This window comes from Pleurodeles waltl, chromosome 1_2 (genome assembly GCF_031143425.1).
Source record: "Pleurodeles waltl isolate 20211129_DDA chromosome 1_2, aPleWal1.hap1.20221129, whole genome shotgun sequence".
Taxonomy (NCBI): Eukaryota; Metazoa; Chordata; class Amphibia; order Caudata; family Salamandridae; genus Pleurodeles; species Pleurodeles waltl.
Genome location: NC_090437.1, coordinates 1,006,592,142 through 1,006,609,162, shown reverse-complemented (window position 1 = coordinate 1,006,609,162; position 17,021 = coordinate 1,006,592,142). Strand labels below are relative to the sequence as shown.

The following is a 17,021-nucleotide window of genomic DNA, read 5'->3' as shown; positions in this document are numbered from 1 at the left end:
GGACATTGACCGTGTTATAAACGCCATTTTTTGGGACCATGTGGTAAAATCATATGATGTTCTGTTGGCCGAACAAGATTGGCCACCTGACTTTGTTCGCGACTGTCCAGTTGGGGAGGAGGTTATTGCACCTTCCTTCTCACCACTTGTTCCGAGAGAACTCGCGGAGTCCTATAGTAAATCATGGGCTCTAGCACAGGCTCCCGCCTTGTATAGAAATAACGTGGGGTGGGACAGACAATCACCTTATCATGTAATACCGATAAAGGGCGAACCTCAGCCACAACCGCAATATCCTATCAAATTTGAGGCTAGGGCATCGGTTAGGAAAATTCTTACTGAATTGGAGTATCAGGGTGTTATTGAGCCCTGTGTCTCGCCGATGAATAATCCCTTGTTTCCGGTTGCTAAACCGGACCATTCATATAGGATAGTGGTGGATTACCGACATTTGAATAGTCATACACGCACATATGCAATACAGAATTCACATAGCGCAGCGCTTATGAATAATATAGTGCGTAAAAAATACAAAACAACATTGGATATCTCGAATGGATTTTTCTGCCAGGATATAGCGCCCGAGAGTCGGGACTATACCTGTTTCAGTGCGTTTGGCTCTCAGAAAAAATGTTGTCGTTTGCCTCAGGGGTATAAGAATAGCCCAGGACTGTTTTCGGCTCGTGTAACTGAAATGCTGCATGAGTTCGACCCTGAAGCATTATCATATGTTGATGACATATATCTGACAGATGATGAGATTCTGCAACATCTAAGGCGTGTATCGCGCATTGTTGTGGGATTTGCAGATATTGGCTATAAGTTCAATTTTAAGAAATCGAAGATTGCTTTCCTCAGCGTCATTTTCCTGGGATATGAGTTGTCGAGTGAGGGTAAGAGCTTAGCGCCACATTTTTTGGAGAAATGTGCTTTATTGCAGCCTCCTAATACGGTTCGGAAGCTCCAGTCATTGTTGGGGTTTCTGAATTTTGGCAGAACTTACATTCCTGAATATGCAACGCGTATAAAACCATTATACGAGTTGATTCGCCCTAATTTTTCGAGTAAACTTTGGACGATTGAACATACACACATACTGCGAGAATTACAGAGTGATCTTTGAGCAGTTAAACACTTACACACTCGGGACAATAAGACACATTTAGTGATCAGGGTAATACCTGGGGCTGTTGGGTTTACTTATGTCACCTTTAATGAAGGGGAGACTGTCCCGATTGCATACAAATCTCACTTGTATTCTGCTGCAGAGCAACGTTTTGCACCAACTGAGAAAATTCTCACTGCAGTACAGATGGCTGTTATTAAAGAAAGACCGCTGGCCCAGGGTCAACGCATAGTTGTCGTTTCCCCGGTTCCGGCCTTAGAGGCTGTTACTAAAGCGAGTGTTCCTAATTCGAAGGCTCTACACCCGCGATGGATACAATGGGCTACGTCTTTGACAGCCACTGATGTAGATTATGTATTTGACCCTAAACTGCAGACTCAAGAATTTCTTCAATACGAAATAGAATACCCTGTTCCTGCTGGTACATTGCCTATTGACCAATATGAAGTGGTCATGTATACTGATGGCTCTGCGCAACCGGCGGTTGGGACTAAACAACAATATTCTGCTGCATGTGCGGTGGTGAGCGGCACTATGGAGGGGGAAGTGTTCTGCCCCCGACATACTTATACTAAAACCTTGGGAGATTGCACGGCACAGCTGGCTGAGCTCAAAGCTCTATTGTTAGCGTTGGAGCACGCGGATCCGGCACTTTTAACCTTGCTGGTCTGTGACTCCTACTACTGTGTGCAGTCTTTCAACGAATATTTACACTATTGGAAGATGAATGGGTTCAGAGATTCTAAAGGCAACACCATTAAGCATAAAATGTTGTGGGGTAAGGTTGCGGATCTAAAGGAAACGCTTCCTAAAGTCCATGTTGTGCATACACTTGGACACCATCGCGTTGGAATACACGTTGCTGGGAATACTTTGGCTGATGAAGCCGCGAAGTCGGCAGTGGCTGTCGCCACTGTGGCCGCAGTGACTCGTTCGAGTTCAAAACCAGACACAGAAATTTCAGCTGCCATACAAGCTACTGCTGATGGCACGCCCTTTCCTAAAGGATTTCCTTCAAAATATAGTTACTGCTTGAATGGTGCACTAAATGCTACTGTTCCAATTCCAGGCATTGGTGTACGTGAAATTCCCAATAAAATTGAGAGACCTCGATTAATTTCTGCAGCACATGAGGGGGTGGCTTCTGCACATGCTGGGGTGGCTGCCACAATTTCACTTTTACAGGCTCGTTACTGGTGGCCTGGTCTCTATAAGGAGACGAAACAGTATGTCCTTTGTTGTGACATTTGTCAACAAATTAAGACATCGTCGGCTAGACGCCCGCAGCAGACGCCCCTTCTGATTTCAAACAAACCATTACAGTGTGTGTACTTGGATCATTGTGGTCCGCTGACACCAGATAGTGCATACAAATATATATTGGTTGCTGTAGATTCGTGCTCCAGATTTGTATGGGTATGGCCACAACGCTCGGCTGACGCTCGCACTGTTATTAAAGATTTGCGCATCTTTGTCGATATATTTGCAGTTGCGGATTTTCATTCGGACCAGGGCCCTGCTTTTGCCTCTAAGGCATTCAGGGACACCATGGCTTCGTTGGGGGTCCAACTCCAATTCTCGTCTCCATTTCATCCCGAGGGAAATTCTGTCGTGGAGCGTTTAAATCGTGATTTAAAGCAGTCCTTAATGGCCAGAGTTATAGGTACGGGTCGTGGTTGGCTAGCCCACCTATATGGAGTACAGAGAGCACTTAATAACTTGCCTAGGAGGTCACTGGGGGGTCGTACTTCATATGAGTGCCTGTTCGGAACACAAATGTATGTTCCTGATCTAGATGGTCCTGGTGTGGAGGCGGCAGATACGCCCTTTGACATAAATGATCGTGTCACTGTTTTGCAGGATTTACAACAATTCCGTGAAGATAACTCTTCTGCCAATGCTGCCTCCTCAGGAATTAAGGATGAGCCAGTAACACCTACTGGTTGGATACCCAGGATTGGGGATCTGGTGCGTGAAAAGGTCGCAGTTAAGAAAGAATTTGGTCCTTCTTATCGAGAACCTGTCCCTGTGTTAGGGGTAAGCGGCACGAGAACTGTGATTTTACCGCCGCTGCGAGGGGCCAAAGGAAATCGCTTTGTTTCCATTGATAATGTCAAGTTACAACATGTGGCCGATTCTGCACAGCAAACCAAGGGGGACACCCAGTAGTTCCGGAATCCCTCTCACTACTGGGGATGAGGTCCCGCTGCAGGTGATTTTCACCGACACTGTTTCCTCTCCGAGCTTGGGGAAGGTGGATGATGATCTTGCGATCGTTCCACCGACGGTGATTAATATGGAATCTTGTGATCAAATTGCTGTACGTTCTACTGATGTTTCTGAACATGTGGTTTATAGCGTGCCACGGCAGGAGCCTCCGTCTGCTTCTTCGTTCAGAGTTGCACCTTTTGCTAGAACTGCTTCTGGCTGCTTCAACGACGCTGATAATGATGGGTCCGGCTCCTCGTCTTCGATGTCTTCTGTCCACGGTCCACGACGGCTGCTGGGATGGCTTAAACGAACATATTTTGTTTTTCCTTGGAACTATTTTTGGCTATTTTTGGCCGTGATGACTAAATTATTATGGTTGGGATTTGTGGTTACTTTTTTTCTGATAATACATGGTAATTTTCTTCCTGATCGATCTGACATTTAACACGTGGAGACTGTGTTGAAACCACATTTATCGTCTCATATGGTTCGAAGAGACTTGTCCACAGTGAACATTTCTGCTATACCAGTTCCGGATGGAATTGTGTGGGATAAAGTAATGTTTGATATATATGGTCCCACTGAATTGATTCAAATACCGTATGTCCTCAAATTATCAATGAATGATATTGTTATACCTGGCATTGTTTCTGATGATTGGGATGTGAAGACAGTAGATTCTATGCTAACGGATTTGCAATATTATACTGTCTATGACGATGAAGATGCTTACCAGTTTAGAGATAATCATGGTGACATGTTTTGTTACAACTATTATGGACACCACTTTATTCATAAAGCTAGTAGCCCTAAGTCCATGTTTAATTATGTGCAATGGGAACATTGCTCGACTCCTCCACAAGGGAGTTCAAAAACGTATTATGACAAATTTGCATATTTTACTGGGCATGATCCGCGTAATGCTAGGTCCTACTATTTTAAAGTTACACCGTATTCTAATAAGCAAATGTTATTGACCGATACTAAATTACTGTATTCTAATTTGTTTGTATCTAAACTGTCGGTCGAAGGATATGAATACTGGTTGAAAACTGTTGACTTGAAAAGTGTTTGGGGTACGAAAAATTGGCAAATGCGAGGCAGGGACACGTTATTTAGAGCATGTATTATCCCTGTGCAGATGATTTTCCTCAATGACACAGTACAACAGACTAGCTGTTTGGGCTTAGCGACAATTAAGGAGTTAACTTTGCCTAGTATACCTGTCCCTTCTAAATTACAAAATTGGCAGCACTATATGAATGCTACTTTCGGTGACTTTACACATTGGGTCCAGAATGGTACACTTAACATTTCATCGTTACATCCAGGCGGGTGGTTATTATGGCCTGTAGACACTAATATATGTCATCAACGTTTTGTCACCTCTTCGGGGGGGTTCAGGACTAGTAGGGCAGACCCTCGTTACGTTTCACCAGAACATGCTGATATTATAACTACATACAGTGTGGGGAAGCTTTGTCAGCAATGGTTGAAGTCCTCCACGCTGGATGCAGTTAAGTCACATCTCATGTTACTGTCTAATAATACCGATTTACAAGATTTTTTGTCAGGTGCCAGAGTACCACGGAAGAAAAGGTTCTTATACGAGGTTTATAATGAGATTTGGAAGCTTTCACAACAAGAGGCTGCAGCCCGGTTGAGGCAGATTGATCAAGCAAATCTGATGCAGACTTTGGGGGTTATTCTAACTTTGGAGGAGGTGTTAATCCGTCCCAAAAGTGACGGAAAAGTGACGGATTTACCACCAGCCGTATTACGAGTCCATTATATCCTATGGAACTCGTAATACGGCTGGTGGTATATCCGTCACTTTACCGTCACTTTTGGGACGGATTAACACTCCTCCAAAGTTAGAATAACCCCCTTTGTCTGTTGTTGATAATGGCATGCATACCCTTTCTGAACGTGTTTACACGATTGACAGTATTGTGTCCTCTGCTATTGACATTATTAAATCGGACATGTCTTCTTTATATCATGGGCAGAGTCAGACGCGGTCCATCATGCAGCTGGGTTGGACTCTTCAGACCTTGAAGGCGGGTCGCGTTCCATGGCAGCACGTTCGTGCCAGGGAGATCTTTATCTCTTTTAATTTGACTCGTCAACAACAACTGATGGCTAAAAAGGAAGCGACATATGTTATGTTAAATATTGAAAAATTAGAGAAACTGCCTTTCACAGTAGCTGAGATTCCGTCAGCTGAATGGTTGATCCATGGGGTTATTAATTTGCCTATCTCTACTTTGCAATTTACTTCGTGTTTGAAGCATATTCCGGTGGGAAGATATGAACTATTGGGAGACAGTTACATACACGAGGTGTGGGACCTTCCCTTTCAGTACAGATGTGTTAATGGTTTGAAGGAGGTTTTTCTTAGCGGCAGCGAATGCGAAGCTTCTGTCAGCCATTCAATGGTTTGTAAACAGCTGTCCTTGCACGGGGCGTGTAATGCTTCGATTGCTAACTTAGCTTGTTATCTGAAGGGAGTTCCAGTCCCGGTTATTAAAAACACTTTCCAGGTGCTTTCTAACGGCAGTTACATTGTTCTTAACAGCGAACGCTGCTGTGGCATGCGTGCCGGAATAGTTTACATCGTCGTTGTCAACAAGGCCGTTACGTGCTGCGGGAATGTGTTGTTTCCCCCCACTCAAATTAGGTAGGTAGCGGACATCTGGCCTCATATTGCTACTTCCAAGGTTGATTTTGACAAGCTGAGTCGGCTAAGAGCTTTATTGTTTCAAAAGCATGTGGCCCTTACATCTGCTAGCGAGACCTACGCACTTCAGGTGGCAAGGTCATCGGCGGAGATACAGTCCCTTTTGAATACTAACTTTCCGACTCACTTCGGTGAACTTGTGGGACGTATATTTAATGCATCCAGCACTGCTGGTATTGCACATTTTTTCAAAGTCGTTGGTGTTGGTTTTGCTAATACCTTCTCTTCCATATTCGGTTTGATACCCTCGGCTATACATTCTATTTTCGGAAGCGTTTTTGGGGGTTTCCCGATTACTTTGGCTTTATTGGCAGGAGTCTTGCTGTTATTGCTATTTTTTCGCAATGGCTGTCCCGTCACGACGAGATCCTGTACTGCTGCTCCCATCAGCGCAGCTATGTCGGGAATGCATGATGCAGCATTTTGGAGCAACACTCCTGGGACAATTGGAGTGCGACTGGTCTCTGTCATTCAGACCGGTTTTGGATTGTGTGCAACCCGTGTTTCGGTGCCTTTGGTGCTCGTTTGAACATGCACTGTCTCTCTGTCTCTCATTGCAGCGCCCTCCACTGGTCGATGCTGATCTGTTGATGTTCCCGATGAGGGCTCATTCCCAGACTTGTGCATTACGGATGCGCTTGCTTCGTGAGGCAGTTTATGAGATTCCCTTCCTGGAGGAAGATGGTAGTGTCTCTTTCATAGGCCCTGCACGGGGTGCCGCCCTGAATGGTTTTGGGGCTTTGGATCACACCTGCTCCATGGTACTTTGTGGCGTGGATCTTCCGATATTGACATATATCGAAGTGGAGGAACTCCTACTTTCTATTGCTTCTGTCTGATGATTGGATTTTACAAAATTGACACTATATTGAATTTGGCTATGCTCACATGTTACCTAAATTTATGACTTTGTTGTCTTCTCACCTTGTCGAAATACTTGTTTTAGATATTGTTTATATTTAGGGCATCCTTTTATGTTATTGGAACCACTTGCTACCGACAAGGGGAGGGTGTAGTGTGGTTAGTTTTACGTATTCATTGCGCTTCAGCTTCAGGCTTTAGGCCTTTGTGCATTTTGCCCTGAATGTATTTTATTCATTTGCTAATAGCTTAGAGCTTCTGTGCACTTTGCTCTACATGTTTTTTATTAGGCTTCGTACTGTTATTTTTCAAATAGCCAGTTCTACGGTGTTGTTTTTTATTCATATCACACTGTTTTGCCTACTTCAGCACTGGAGTTCTCCATAACATGTTTACTCTGTGCTTCAGTCAAGGATACAGTCTGGTACATTGCCGATAGACGTGGTAAGACTTTAGACTGGGCATTCCTGCGTAGGGACATTTTTGTGATCACGCTGACATGTTAGTTATAAAATTACTTCCTTGTCCCAGTACACGCAAGAGGGAGATTCCGACCAGGGAACCACAACTTGACGCTGACTGCCTCGTTGCAGATGCTGAACCAAGATCACAGGTCTTTGCTCAGGTATGAGGGCTGATATCCCCACAGTGATTCTAATAGGCAAGCTGAAAGCTTAACATGCTGTGCTCTAAATAGAACAAGCAGAGGGAGAGTAGAAACGGTTAGGAATTATGATAGCTTTATTTCTATGTTTTACTCTCCTGGTTACTATATCCATCCTACTATTTTGTATTGTTCTGGTTATTGCGGCTCACGCCTTAATATCTAAAATACAGTCGTTTTATTAAAACATTATATAAAACTTATACTGTCTTTGTCATTTGTATATGAGACCATATTGTGAATGAGAGAGTTGGTTTGGATCTGAGTGACCACGACTTCCCTGAGAAGTTCCAAAGATGTCATGCGCTCGGCTGCCCAATCATTTCTTCCCCGTGGGAGAAATGAGGCACTGCTAGTTAGCCGGAGCAAAAACCGGATTTAGGGTGACAGAGTTCTTTACACGTGGGTCAGACTCAGTCCCCCACACCGTTATCGATCCTGCTACCTAGAAATCCAGTAGTCTCATTTAGAATAATGAGAGCCCACGCGACAAAACCTATTGCCTGAAGCAGTAGGAGGGTGAAGGGGGCCAACTATGTCAACCCCTACCCTTTCAAAGGGAACCCCAACCACAGGCAGTGGAATAAGGGGTGCCTTTGGAGTGCCACCTGTTTTGCCACTGGCTTGACAGGTTTCACAGGACGTACAAAATTCTTTTGTGTCCTCAGACATCCTAGGCCAATGAAACAAGGGGACAAGTCTGTCCCAAGTTTTCATTTGTCCCAGGTGTCCAGCTAGGGGAATGTCGTGGGCAAGAGTTAGGAGGAATTTTCTGTACTCCTGAGGAATCACTAATCTCCTGGCAGCTCCAGGTTTAGGATCCCTATGCTCAGTGTACAAGAGGTTGTCCTCCCAGTAAACTCTGTGAGAGTCACTGACATCCCCATTAGCCTGTTTGACAGCTTGCTGTCTTAGACCCTCTAGTGTGGGGCAGGTTTGCTGTGCCACACTCAGCTCCTCCCTGGCAGGCCCCCCTTCACCCAAAAGCTCAGCAGTGTCTGCTTCAAGCTCCTCTGGTGTAGGTTCTGCACAGGGAGGGAATTCTTCTTCCTCAGAAGTTGAATCCACTGTAGAGGGAGGGATAGTAGGAAGTGGTTTGCTTCTACTAGCCCTAGCTTTAGGGAGCACTTGGTCCATTGTTCCAGGTTCCAAGCTTCCCTGTCCTTTTTGCTTTTTGGCCTGAGCCCTGGTTAAAGCAAAAATATGCCCTTGGATGCCCAGCATTGCTGCATGTGCCTCCAACTCCACATCTGACCAAGCTGATGTCTCCAAATCATTTACTAGTAGACAGTCTACAGGTAAATCTGTGGCTACCACAACTTTCTTTGGACCAGTAACCCCCCCCCCAGTTGAGATTTACAACAGCCATGGGGTGGCTAAGTGTGTTGTTGTGAGCATCGGTTACTTGGTACTGGTGACCAAGTAGGTGTTGTTCAGGGTGGACCAGTTTCTCTATGACCATAGTCACACTGGCTCCAGTGTTCCTGTAGGCCTGAACCTCAACACCATTTATTAGGGGTAGCTGCTTGTACTTATCCATATTAAGGGGACAAGCAACTAAGGTGGCTAAATCAATAGCCCCCTCAGAGACTAACACAGCCTCTGTGGCCTCCCTAACAAGGCCAACCCCAACTAAGTTACCAAAAGTGAGCCCAGCTACTCCCTTGGATTGGCTATTAGTAGGTTTGCTTCCACCACCACTGCTATTAGTAGGGACACTAGGTGTAGCAGTAGGGGTTGTAGTGGTAGGAGGCTTGGTGCTTTTCTTTGGACAACTGGGATCTGTTGTCCAATGGCCTTTTACTTTACATAAATAGCACAATGGTTTCTTTTCTTTGTTTTGATTAAAGGAGGATTTGGTCCCACCACCCCCACCAGAGTGTTTTTGTGGGCCTGATGAAGACTCATTTTTAGATTTGTCCCCACCCTTGTCAGAAGACTTACCATCCTTCTTTTTGTTGCCATCTTTGTCACCCCCTGTATGAACTTTTCTGTTCACCCTTGTTCTGACCCATTTGTCTGCCTTCTTTCCCAATTCTTGGGGAGAGGTCAGATCAGAGTCCACCAAGTACTGGTGCAACAAATCAGACACACAATTATTAAGAATATGCTCTCTCAGGATCAAGTTATACAGGCTGTCATAATCAGTAACTTTACTGCCATGTAACCACCCCTCCAAGGCCTTCACTGAATGGTCAATGAAATCAACCCAGTCTTGTGAAGACTCCTTTTTGGTCTCTCTGAACTTTATCCTGTACTGTTCAGTGATTAAGCCATAACCATCCAGGAGTGCATTCTTAAGAACTGTAAAATTATTGGCATCACTTTTTTTCACAGTAAGGAGCCTATCCCTACCGTTTCCACTAAATGATAGCCATAGGATAGCAGCCCACTGCCTTTGAGGGACATCCTGTACAACACAGGCCCTCTCAAGTGCAGCAAATCACTTGTTAATGTCATCCCCCTCCTTATAAGGGGGAACTATCTTATGCAGATTCCTGGAATCATGCTCTTTTGCAGGATGACTATGGGGAATACTGCTGCTGCCACCATGGGTTTCTAAACCCAGTTTCTGTCTCTCCTTCTCTACTTCTAAAGTCTGTCTATCCAAATCCAGCTGTTGCTTCTTGAGCTTCAGTCTGGTTTGTTCCACTCTCAATCTATTGAGCTCCCTTTCTAACAATCTGTCATCAGGGTGGGTGGGAGGGACATGTCTTGAAACAGAAGTATGATGAGAATGGACAGAAGGAGACCTGTCCCTTACAGAGGGCACCCTAACAGCTTGGCTGACAGTGTAATGTGAGAGCACATCATCTGTATGATGTGACTCCACCTCAGTACCAACTATGCTAGACTGTCTTGTAATGAGAAGGCTAAGAAGTTTCTTTCCTGAACCTTTACCTGGGGGAGTCCCTGGATCAGATTGGGAACCATTAGCTACCTTTTCAACAGATGGGGCACTTTTAGCCTTATCTTGTTCTCTAAGCATGTTAAGTAACAATTCCAAGGAAGGATTCTTCCCTACACTCAAACCTCTCTCTATGCAGAGACTCCTTGCTCCTTTCCAGCTAAGGTGATCATATGCAATCTTAGACAGGTCAACATTTTGGCCTGTGCCAGACATTTTTAGAGAGAGTTAAAGTGATAGAAAAAGAGAAAAAAGTTTTCAGAAATTTTAGAAACACAGAAAAAAACTTTAAAAACTTTTTAGAACTTTTTAGAACTTTTTAGAAAGTTTATAAGTAATTTTCAGCACTTAGAGAAGAGTGAAAAGAGGAAATGCAAAACTTTTTGGCTATGTGTATATACACTGAACTTGTTTTGTATATCTTTCTCTTATGAAAAGTACAATGACAAGAGTGGTAAGTAGTCTCAAAGCACTTATCCCACCGCTGCACAACCAATGTAGGAGGCTGGACTGGCTTGTAGTGAGTACCAAGGGGTACTTGCACCTTGCACCAGGCCCAGTTATCCCTTATTAGTGTATAGGGTGTCTAGCAGCTTAGGCTGATAGATAATGGTAGCTTAGCAGAGCAGCTTAGGCTGAACTAGGAGACGTGTGAAGCTACTACAGTACCACTTAGTGTCATATGCAGAATATCATAAGAAAACACAATACACAGTTATACTAAAAATAAAGGTACTTTATTTTTATGACAATATGCCAAAGTATCTCAGAGTGTACCCTCAGTGAGAGGATAGGAAATATACACAAGATATATATACACAATACCAAAAATATGCAGTATAGTCTTAGAAAACAGTGCAAACAATGTATAGTTACAATAGGATGCAATGGGGACACATAGGGATAGGGGCAACACAAACCATATACTCCAAAAGTGGAATGCGAACCACGAATGGACCCCAAACCTATGTGACCTTGTAGAGGGTCGCTGGGACTATTAGAAAATAGTGAGAGTTAGAAAAATAACCCTCCCCAAGACCCTGAAAAGTGAGTGCAAAGTGCACTAAAGTTCCCCTAAGGACAAAGAAGTCGTGTTAGAGGAATAATGCAGGAAAGACACAAACCAACAATGCAACAACGATGGATTTCCAATCTAGGGTACCTGTGGAACAAGGGGACCAAGTCCAAAAGTCACAAGCAAGTCGGAGATGGGCAGATGCCCAGGAAATGCCAGCTGTGGGTGCAAAGAAGCTTCTACTGGACAGAAGAAGCTGAGGTTTCTGCAGGAACAAAAAGGGCTAGAGACTTCCCCTTTGGTGGACGGATCCCTCTTGCCGTGGAGAGTTGTGCAGAAGTGTTTTCCCGCCGAAAGAACGCCAAGAAGCCTTGCTAGCTGCAAATCGTGCGGTTAGCGTTTTTGGATGCTGCTGTGGCCCAGGAGGGACCAGGAGGTCGCAAATTGGACCAGGAGGTAGAGGGGACGTCGAGCCAGACAAGGAGCCCTCTTAGCAGCAGGTAGCACCCAGAGAAGTGCCAGAAACAGGCACTACAAGGATGCGTGAAACAGTGCTCACCCGAAGTCACACAAAGAAGTCCCACGTCGCCGGAGAACAACTTAGGAGGTCGTGCAATGCAGGTTAGAGTGCCGTGGACCCAGGCTGGACTGTGCACAAAGGATTTCCACCGGAAGTGCACGGAGGCTGGAGTAGCTGCAAAAGTCGCGGTTCCCAGCAATGCAGTCTAGCGAGGTGAGGCAAGGACTTACCTCCACCAAACTTGGACTGAAGAGTCACTGGACTATGGGGGTCACTTGGACAGAGTTTCTGGATTTGAGGGACCTCGCTCGTCGTGCTGAGAAGAGACCCAAGGGACCGGTAATGCAGCTTTTTGGTGCCTGCGGTTGCAGGGGGAAGATTCCATCGACCCACGGGAGATTTCTTCGGAGCTTCTAGTGCAGAGAGGAGGCAGACTACCCCCACAGCATGCACCACCAGGAAAACAGTCGAGAAGGCGGCAGGATCAGCGTTACAGAGTTGCAGTAGTCGTCTTTGCTACTATGTTGCAGTTTTGCAGGCTTCCAGCGCGGTCAGCAGTCGATTCCTTGGCAGAAGGTGAAGAGAGAGATGCAGAGGAACTCGGATGAGCTCTTGCATTCGTTATCTAAAGTTTCCCCAGAGACAGAGACCCTAAATAGCCAGAAAAGAGAGTTTGGCTACCTAGGAGAGAGGATAGGCTGGCAACACCTGAAGGAGCCTATCACAAGGAGTCTCTGACGTCACCTGGTGGCACTGGCCACTCAGAGCAGTCCAGTGTGCCAGCAGCACCTCTGTTTCCAAGATGGCAGAGGTCTGAAGCACACTGGAGGAGCTCTGGACACCTCCCAGGGGAGGTGCAGGTCAGGGGAGTGGTCACTCCCCTTTCCTTTGTCCAGTTTCGCGCCAGAGCAGGGCTAAGGGGTCCCCTGAACCGGTGTAGACCGGCTTATGCAGAATTGGGCACATCTGTGCCCAAGAAAGCATTTCCAGAGGCTGGGGGAGGCTACTCCTCCCCTGCCTTCACATCATTTTCCAAAGGGAGAGGGTGTAACACCCTCTCTCAGAGGAAGTTCTTTGTTCTGCCATCCTGGGCCAGGCCTGGCTGGACCCCAGGAGGGCAGATGCCTGTCTGAGGGGTTGGCAGCAGCAGCAGCTGCAGTGAAACCCCAGGAAAGGCAGTTTGGCATTACCAGGGTCTGTGCTACAGACCACTGGGATCATGGGATTGTGCCAACTATGCCAGGATGGTATAGAGGGGGCAATTCCATGATCATAGACATGTTACATGGCCATATTCGGAGTTACCATTGTGAAGCTACATATAGGTAGTGACCTATATGTAGTGCACGCGTGTAATGGTGTCCCCGCACTCACAAAGTCCGGGGAATTGGCCCTGAACAATGTGCGGGCACCTTGGCTAGTGCCAGGATGCCCTCACACTAAGTAACTTAGCACCCAACCTTTACCAGGTAAAGGTTAGACATATAGGTGACTTATAAGTTACTTAAGTGCAGTGTAAAATGGCTGTGAAATAACGTGGACGTTATTTCACTCAGGCTGCAGTGGCAGGCCTGTGTAAGAATTGTCAGAGCTCCCTATGGGTGGCAAAAGAAATGCTGCAGCCCATAGGGATCTCCTGGAACCCCAATACCCTGGGTACCTCAGTACCATATACTAGGGAATTATAAGGGTGTTCCAGTAAGCCAATGTAAATTGGTAAAATTGGTCACTAGCCTGTCAGTGACAATTTGGAAAGAAATGAGAGAGCATAACCACTGAGGTTCTGATTAGCAGAGCCTCAGTGAGACATTTAGTCACTACACATGTAACACATTCAGGCACACTTATGAGCACTGGGGCCCTGGGTTACCAGGGTCCCAGTGACACATACAACTAAAACAACATATATACAGTGAAAAATGGGGGTAACATGCCAGGCAAGATGGTACTTTCCTACACTCATCCTAACAAGGATTGCGGTTAATGCATGATCAGGGCTCACACCACGACAAACAACAAACCAATTTCTCACACACTAAAATCAACTCCAGCAATCCCACTAACACCAACATTTCCATAACCACTAATAACACAGCTACTGACGGTGCACGGATTATTGTATCTCAGTCTTAGGGTGTAATCATTAAATAACCTCCACCAACCACTCATATGGACCTTTGTTTGCCAACAATGTGAAATGACAATGAGCAATCATTTACATCAAATCCTCATAAACAACAAAGTCCATTTAGAGCTCCAGAATGGCCAATAAAGAGAATCTTAATGAGTTGGAGAGTTTTCTTGTTTTATTTGACTATTTTATTCAGTACATATTAGTCTTTCAGTCATCATTATTACAAATTCAAAGAATCCATTAGTCAGTATTTCAAAACAAGGTAAAATACCAAGCTAGTGAGTATTACAAATAATATAGTAATAATACAACAAGCGTGTTCCATAAAGGTTTCCCTAATCTAAATTAAGCCTAAAAATAGCAGTTTCTTAATTAATCCCAGGAAAAAGTGTACTTCAGAGACCCAATAAATAGTTCTGATGAGAGAATAAAATGCAGAAGCATTAAACGCTTTTCACTCGGGTATTAGAGAATTTTTCAAGCTTGAAAGTATTCAGAGCTGTAAATCAGCAGACATCTTCTGAAAAGAAAAGGGCTTGAAATGGGATACCAATAGAACACACAGTAGTATTAATTTGCTAAAACATAGGTTGATACAATTAATGCATTCTCTGTACTAGGCATCCAGTCGGATTTCAGCAAACCCTGGGAGCAGGTAAACTCCCTAGTTTCTCACATCTTCACAGTAGGCCACAGAATCAAGTCCTTTAAAAGATATTGTGTCAACATTTATGGTTCAGACTGTTCTTCCATTGAGTCATACTTCCTGTTGTTGCAGTGAGAACCTCACTACCAGGTTTCTAATACATAACAACTACTTAGTCACTGACTAACAGAAGGCTTCTTGAAAGTTACAGCATCTGCAGTGGAAGAGAATATCTCATGCGAAATAACAGTTCAGTGTGAAAATCAAGCCAGTCAGTGCTAATGTATAAATCAATGCTAATATGGCATTAGTAGTTAGGTTAACTTAAGTCAGTACATTAGTATTTCTTTTGTATGCTGAATTGAATTCATATTCAGCATAGACTTTTGCACGTCTTTATTAAATGTGTTTTTGTTTGCAAAATTGAGAAATTTGAGTCATCATTACCAATACCACCATCACTAAATACACCATGACCACCACCTCCACCAATATAATTACCACGGATATTACCATCACCAATAACACCACTTAAGCCTATGTGAGTAGTGTAGATTAAGTCAATGAGAACCAGAGTTCTCCACTTATCTTGTTTTTAATCTCCATTTCCATGCATGGAGCTTCTTGTTGGGATTCAGAGGGGTTATAAAATGCAGTTACAGTACAGCGCGGCTTGCTTAACTGTGCCTCCAGGGCTGGACATCTGTCACCTCCCTGAAAATGGTGATGATGTGCTAGAAGGTCTGTGTCTATTTGCACACTCTCCACAGCAGTTGATACGTATGTGCAGCAAGGTATTCACACTATGTTTGGAGCTGGAAATTATACTTCTTGCACCCCTACCAAAATCTCCCACATAGCACTTTCTACAACCATCACCCTTTCAACCATCAAACCTTTCAAATGCTCTCAAGGACTTATGAAATCGAAGCGCTTTCCAGACCCGTCAGCTTTATGAAGAACTATACAAATGCTAAAGTAAATTACAATACAATAACAACCAAAAAAAGACAACAATATCACACCACCGCTGACAATACCCAACCACCACTATCAACGCCAGCAATACTGTTACCACAAATTCCGCCTATCAATAACATTTCCAGCACCAACATAAATAGCAATACCACCAGTGCATCAGCACGCTGAATAAAACCTCTGATATGAATACCTATTGGCTCTGCCAATGTTTGTTTTCTCTTGGGACAACATGAGCTTTGCATTGAAATTCAATGGTGGCAATTACGGATGGTCGTAAAAGGAGCATTTAGAAAGGCTGATACATGTTAGTCAAAATTTAAATGATTGACTGGTAGCGTCATTTTAGGGATTGTACTGAAATGTAAGGTGATGTTACGTGAAAAATGCTGACCCTGGGATAAACCATCGCTAAAATAAAAATAAAACATTGTTCTTTCATGATTTATATGGGCACTATGACTATAATGTCTCGCAAGATATTTCCTTTGAACAATATTGCTAACTTGAGAAAATGTGTTGCTGGTGTTGCTTTAAACAGACAATACATCATTTAAATGCACTATTTATATTGACCTAATTTATACCATAAAAAATCCTATTTTTTTTGCAGCCATCCACACATTTAGAATTTGGACGAATTGTAATCTACACCACTAGCCTGCGTGTGGTTAGAACTACTTTTGAAAGATGTGAGCTGGTGAGAAAGATCTTCCAAAATCATAGAGTAAAATTTGAAGAGAAAAATATTGCTTTGAATATTGACTATGGGAAAGAGCTGGATGAAAGATGCAGGAGGGTATCCGAAGTCCCCTCGCTTCCGGTTGTATTTATTGATGGCCATTACCTCGGGGTAAGTATTGACCTAATACAAATTGCCTTACTACAATAGTGTATTGTATGCTGCTGTGAAAATGGGTGAAATTACCATGCCTTTTCATGTATTAAGAAATAAATCTTAGTATCTTGGCTGTCAATATTCTAAAACTATAACTTTAAAATATCCTTAAACAGAAGAGGTCATTTTGTGACTTTGCAAATGTCGAGGCACTCTTCCCCTATTTCTTTCTAAGAACAGCACATTCCTTAAGTGGCTAGCGACTCGTTTAATATTTAGGCTATAAAATGAATCAAGTTTCCTAACAACTCACTATTTCAATTTCAGGTTTTTCGTTCCTATTGTAGAAACCTTCATAACATGCAGAACAATTCACAAAA

The 17,021-nt window shown here is 44.0% G+C and overlaps 1 protein-coding gene across 1 annotated transcript in view; it reads left to right on the top strand.

Moving 5' to 3' along the window:
• The window catches only part of GRXCR1 (glutaredoxin and cysteine rich domain containing 1), a 515,507-nt gene that overhangs the window by 403,520 nt on the left and 94,966 nt on the right, over positions 1-17,021 (top strand). Inside the window, exon 3 of the mRNA XM_069205854.1 lies at positions 16,417-16,656. Within this exon, the coding sequence (XP_069061955.1) occupies positions 16,417-16,656 (240 nt within the window). The remainder of the gene's footprint in view (positions 1-16,416; positions 16,657-17,021) is intronic.